Source organism: Chanos chanos, chromosome 7, assembly GCF_902362185.1.
Source record: "Chanos chanos chromosome 7, fChaCha1.1, whole genome shotgun sequence".
NCBI lineage: Eukaryota > Metazoa > Chordata > Actinopteri > Gonorynchiformes > Chanidae > Chanos > Chanos chanos.
Genome location: NC_044501.1, coordinates 8,497,664 through 8,502,663, shown reverse-complemented (window position 1 = coordinate 8,502,663; position 5,000 = coordinate 8,497,664). Strand labels below are relative to the sequence as shown.

General features: G+C 42.6%; 1 protein-coding gene across 1 annotated transcript in view; it reads left to right on the top strand.

Moving 5' to 3' along the window:
• Positions 1-5,000, top strand: part of cfap58 (cilia and flagella associated protein 58) — a 73,649-nt gene that overhangs the window by 55,875 nt on the left and 12,774 nt on the right. The window contains exon 18 of the mRNA XM_030778930.1: positions 1,801-1,934. Within this exon, the coding sequence (XP_030634790.1) occupies positions 1,801-1,934 (134 nt within the window). The remainder of the gene's footprint in view (positions 1-1,800; positions 1,935-5,000) is intronic.

Here is a 5,000-nt window from a genome sequence, read left to right as displayed (position 1 = left end):
TAAGAGTTTGTGCAGAATGAGGGGGGTGGGGGGGGGGTGTTAAAGCACAGGTGATTGGGAAAACACAGTTTAAAAAAAAAAAAGACATCAATGTACAATACCCTGGAGAGAGATTTAAAAAGCCTTAGCTTGGCAGATTGAAGAGAAAATCCTCTCTCCCTCTCTCCCTCTTTTTTTTTTTGGAAAAGATGCCTGTGTCATGTAAGACACATCTTTCTGGCCGTTCTGTGTTCGACATACGGGGATCAGCTGTGTCTTTAGGCTTTTACTTTGCTGTTCTTTTTTTTTTTTTCCTAACAGACATAATCGGCTTTGTACTTACCGATGCCAGTGGCTAATGTTTAACTACACAAGCTCTCACGCAGTGTTAATATAGAATTAAAACACCATTTAAAAAACGCACCAAAAAGGCGAAAAAAAACGGCAAAACAAAACGCTGTTCCTATTTGATTGGGGTTTTATTCATTTATTTAGCAAAACAATGTTAATTATCAGAGGCTCACTGTTTTCCTTTGAGCCTTAAACTACAAGACAGAATTTCTTTTCTTTTTTTTCCCCATTTTTTGTTTTCAAATGCCATTATTTTGGATGCTTTTCTTCTTAGAAAATTTATCCCTAGAGACCGTCCTTAAAGGCTGAACTATTTTGCTCTGCGGAGGAAGCAATCTCTTTTTATCGAATGAATGAAATGAGGTTTTTTTTTTTCAATCATTTTCACAGTTCTTTTACATCTAGGCACTTCTGCTGTTTAAAAAACAATCAAACAAAAAAACAAAACCTCCCAGAAATCCAGGTTCAAACGTAAGCCGGCGCGATTTTTAAAACGTGCGTCCGTTAAAATACTCAGAGAGGGGGGGGGGGGGGTTCCTTGGCTAATCAGCAGTGGTCGGTTAGGCCTTTTCCTGTCTCCACAGCCTCTCCCAAAACTAAGGACTGGCGCACCTCTGTTCTCAGGCCAGACTTTGATGTGTGACTCAGTGCAGATTACTCACGCAGCTGGGAAGGTCGACACGGGCAAACTTATCAAGATGAATGACAATTAGGAGCTTGGGTGGTAATGCTTGCAGCTAAAGCTGACAGAATTGATGAGTTTACACTGAGAGAGAGAGAGAGAGAGAGAGATACAAAGAGAGATAGAGACTGAGAAGGGGAGAGTGAGAGTGGGAGGGAGGGGGGAAGAGAAAGAGAGAGAGGGAGAAAGAGACAGAGGTATATATATAGAGAGAGAGAGACAGAGAGAGAGGGAGAGAGGGATTGGGAGAGGTAGATTTAATCACAAGGTTAATAGTCCAAAATCCATTCTGAGACACTACTCTTCTGTGCTCTGTAACAATAACAGAAACTCTGTACACAGTTATCATTTCAGAACAACTTTAGACATATATTCTTCATATATATATTTATATATAACACATGTCTCCTCACCTGAAAAGGCTTCTTAACTGTTCAGTTAAAATAAAAAAAAAAAAAAAAATCAAATTCAACTCAAGTCCTCATTTCTGTCTGTGTCAAAGCTCAACTTGTCAAATCATCTTAATAATTTGCGAAAATTAATAAGGAACTTTACATTCATTTTTTTTGTTTTATGCGAAGCAATGACAGGAAGTGTATGATGAGAACACACTTCTCTTGCGTGAACTCTGAAGTATGGTTCTGAGACACAATTTGAATGATCGTTTTCAGAGTGTCATGGCTCACATTTTCATGCTTGGTTTGGAGATGAAATGTAAACATTTTTGTCAGAAGATGACGCTCTGCTGTCTCTTTCTCAGGTTTCACGGTCTTCTCTCTGTTTTCCAGGCGTTATCAGCAGAGCTCAACATGTACCACTCACAGACGCACGAGTACAAGTTACAGATCGAACGTCTAAGCCAGGAACTCCAGAATATTAAAAAGAAATACCTGTCACAGAAACGCAAAGAGCACCGGTGCAGGTGAGAGCGAGAGAGAGAGAGAGAGAGAGAGAGAGAGAGAGAGACAGAAAGAGAGGGAGCAAACTCAGCTTGATTGAAGTGCTTAAGGTCTACAAAATGGGCTGTGTGTGAGAGTGAGTGTGTGTGTGTGTGTGTGTGTGTGTGTGTGTGTGTTTGTGTGAGCGTGCGAGCCATCCCAACCGGAGCCTGACCTTCAATATTGCCGATGTGCTGACATCAATGAAGGCTTTTGACATGATGAAATTGATACCTCAAATAAGAATGAAAAAAAAAAAGAAAAAGAAAAAAAGGGATGAGAGATACCAGTGAAGGAGAAGAGAAATCAATGATCTGTAGGATTGGAGAGCTGTCTTTCATTGTCTCCTGCCGTTGTTTGGATATGATTTAATATAAAAATTGCCATGGTAGATTAAACAGTAATACACAGTCAGTCAGGGAACCCTTGGGACACAAACAGGGCAGGAGTCTGTCGGGGTGTAGTCTACCTTTTCTTCTCCCCAAAGAGACTTCTCCATCTAATTAAATTATGACTAATCAAGTCGTCTTTGGGAGAGAGTGAAAGAGAGTAGTGCTTAACCTTTCCAACCCCTATTTTCTAGTCAACTAGCAAGGGAGAGTAAGCACTTACTTATTTTCTTTAATATTGATTTATATCTGTTTGCCTTGTTAACCATTGTTCTGCAGGGTTGTAATTGAAAAGCTCTACTGAATATCGTTTGAAACGCACGCACGCACGCACGCAAACACGCACACGCGCAAGTGCGCGCACACACACACGTACGCGCACAAAGACATACACACAAATGTGTGTACACACACACACACACGCACACACACACGCACACACACACACACTCGCACGTTTTTTCTCAATCTGTTCCTCGCATTATCCTCTTTTCTCCTGATAACAGAGAAAAGAAAGAGAAAATCATGAACAGTACACAACCTCCCCCCGGCACGCCCGTATCCCCCCCCCCCACCCCCCCCGGCCGCGTCCTGAACCCCGCAAATGTCTCGTCTCCAGTCAATCTACAGCAGCTTTATTTTAATCAAGCGGTGCAATCAAGCAGGGCCCCAGCAAACATTTCTGCAAGTCTATGGAGCTCCTGTCCTCCTGCTGTTCCTCTTTTGTCATTCAACGACTGCAACAGCGGACGGTGGAGCGCTACCTCCTCTCTCTCTCTCTCTCTCTCTCTCTCTCTCTCTCTCTCTCTCTTTCACTCAGTGTGTGTGAATACAGTGGGCTGATTGGCCAAAAAAAAACGGAGGCTTTGTGTGTGAAAGTTGGCATACCTTTACAAACAGTCCCAGATTGCTGGATGGTGATTGGCTGAAGGTGTGGCCATCTGCTGTGGTGAGCATGACTGTGCCACTTCCTGTGGCTCTGTGGGGTTTCCTCCTGTCAATCCGTTGGATTCGGCTCAGCGGCGTGGACCCGCCAGCGCACGCGGTGCCAGCTGCTCCGTTAATGTATGAAGATGAGATGAAATTATCCACATAATGTATCCTGACTATAAGGTTATAGCGAGGCATATGAGGAACGCTAAACCCACTGACTTGTAAATTATGACCTGTCTCTCGCTAATGTGCATTTTATTCACATTATGGCTAAAGGTTTTTTTTTTTTCCCCCTTTTTTTTTGCTAGCACATTTCCTTACAGGGCCTTGATATTACAGTTTTGTGTTCCTGATTGCTTATGCGCTACCTTTGAAACTATAGGCTATTTTTTTTGGCAAAACTCTGCACACTAACCGTGAAAAACCTGAACACCGAACCGACAACACGTCACATGTCTCTTGCAAAAAGCAAACAGTTCTTGCAAAACTCCTTTTAAAAATTGTGTTTTTGCATCAGTACTGTACACACACACCATCATTTGAATAAGCGCACGAAGCACCAACTACGCACTGATAGTATAAACGAAAAACACTTGTGGCTTTAGCTTTCTCTGGGTGCGGGGCGTAGCTTTGTCATACATGTAGTAAACACACATACGCACAGGTATCCAAATATGTAAAGTATGTGTATTCTGAACATCACACACTATCAATACAAATAGGGAGAAGAAGTTGGTTTTTTTTTCCCCCTCAAAATGGTCTAGCACTCCTCAAACAACAAAAGCGCAGTAGAAGAAAACAAAAACGTTTGTGCTAGGAAAAAAAAAAAAAAAAAAAAAAAAGAACAGAAAAGAAATGAGGCTAAATCTCGTCTTCTCTGTGGGTGTGGCCATAACACGTTCATCCACATCACACGCGATGTTGTCTTGTGCTGGGGGTCGTCCCCCTCTGACTCTCACCTCTCTTACTCTCTGTCCAGTATTGGCCTTCCATCGTTGTCCAAAGCAAACGTTTCCCTGTGGCCTATGTATAGTGCTCAAGCTCTGATTTGTAAGTGAACTCATTGTCTAAAAGTGTCTTTCGCACGTGTCAGTGTGGAAAGGCGACTGGCAAAATAGCGTAGCAATGTAGAGAACGGTGTTTACAGTTTGGCAAACAGTGCGTTATAAGAGAATGTGCATTCAGTTTGGCACACTGGGTAAATGCATTGGCTACAAGTGTTGATGGTTTCAGAGATAGTGCTTCAAGAATCACTATTAGTGTTTAAGCATTCAGAAAAAAAAAAAAACTGTAAGAAATTAGTCAGTAAATATGCGATAACGGATTTAAAATAAGGAGTAATCTGATAGGTGGAGATTACTGGTACATTGTAGGTATCAGTGATGTACTTCAGGGGGTGGAAATGTTCAGATTTCTTGTACATGTTCTCCTCGACGTATGACTTACGCGACTAACGAACGCTCGGTTTTGAGGCGGCCATCTCGTCAACCTCAGCGTATTATTCTGGAGTAGCGACGTTTGCTCGTGACGTCTAGCGACGACCGCTCCGTCTGCCGTACGCTAACGTCGGCGTGCCGTGCCCCCGCGAGGCGGCAGTGTTTCTTATTGTTTGGCTCTCAGTGTGTTTGGGCGTCTGGTCTCATGCATAATTCATATGACGTAAAAGAACTTACGACTTACGACTTACGACGAAATCGACTTTTGACAGAGTCGTTAGAACGGAACGGC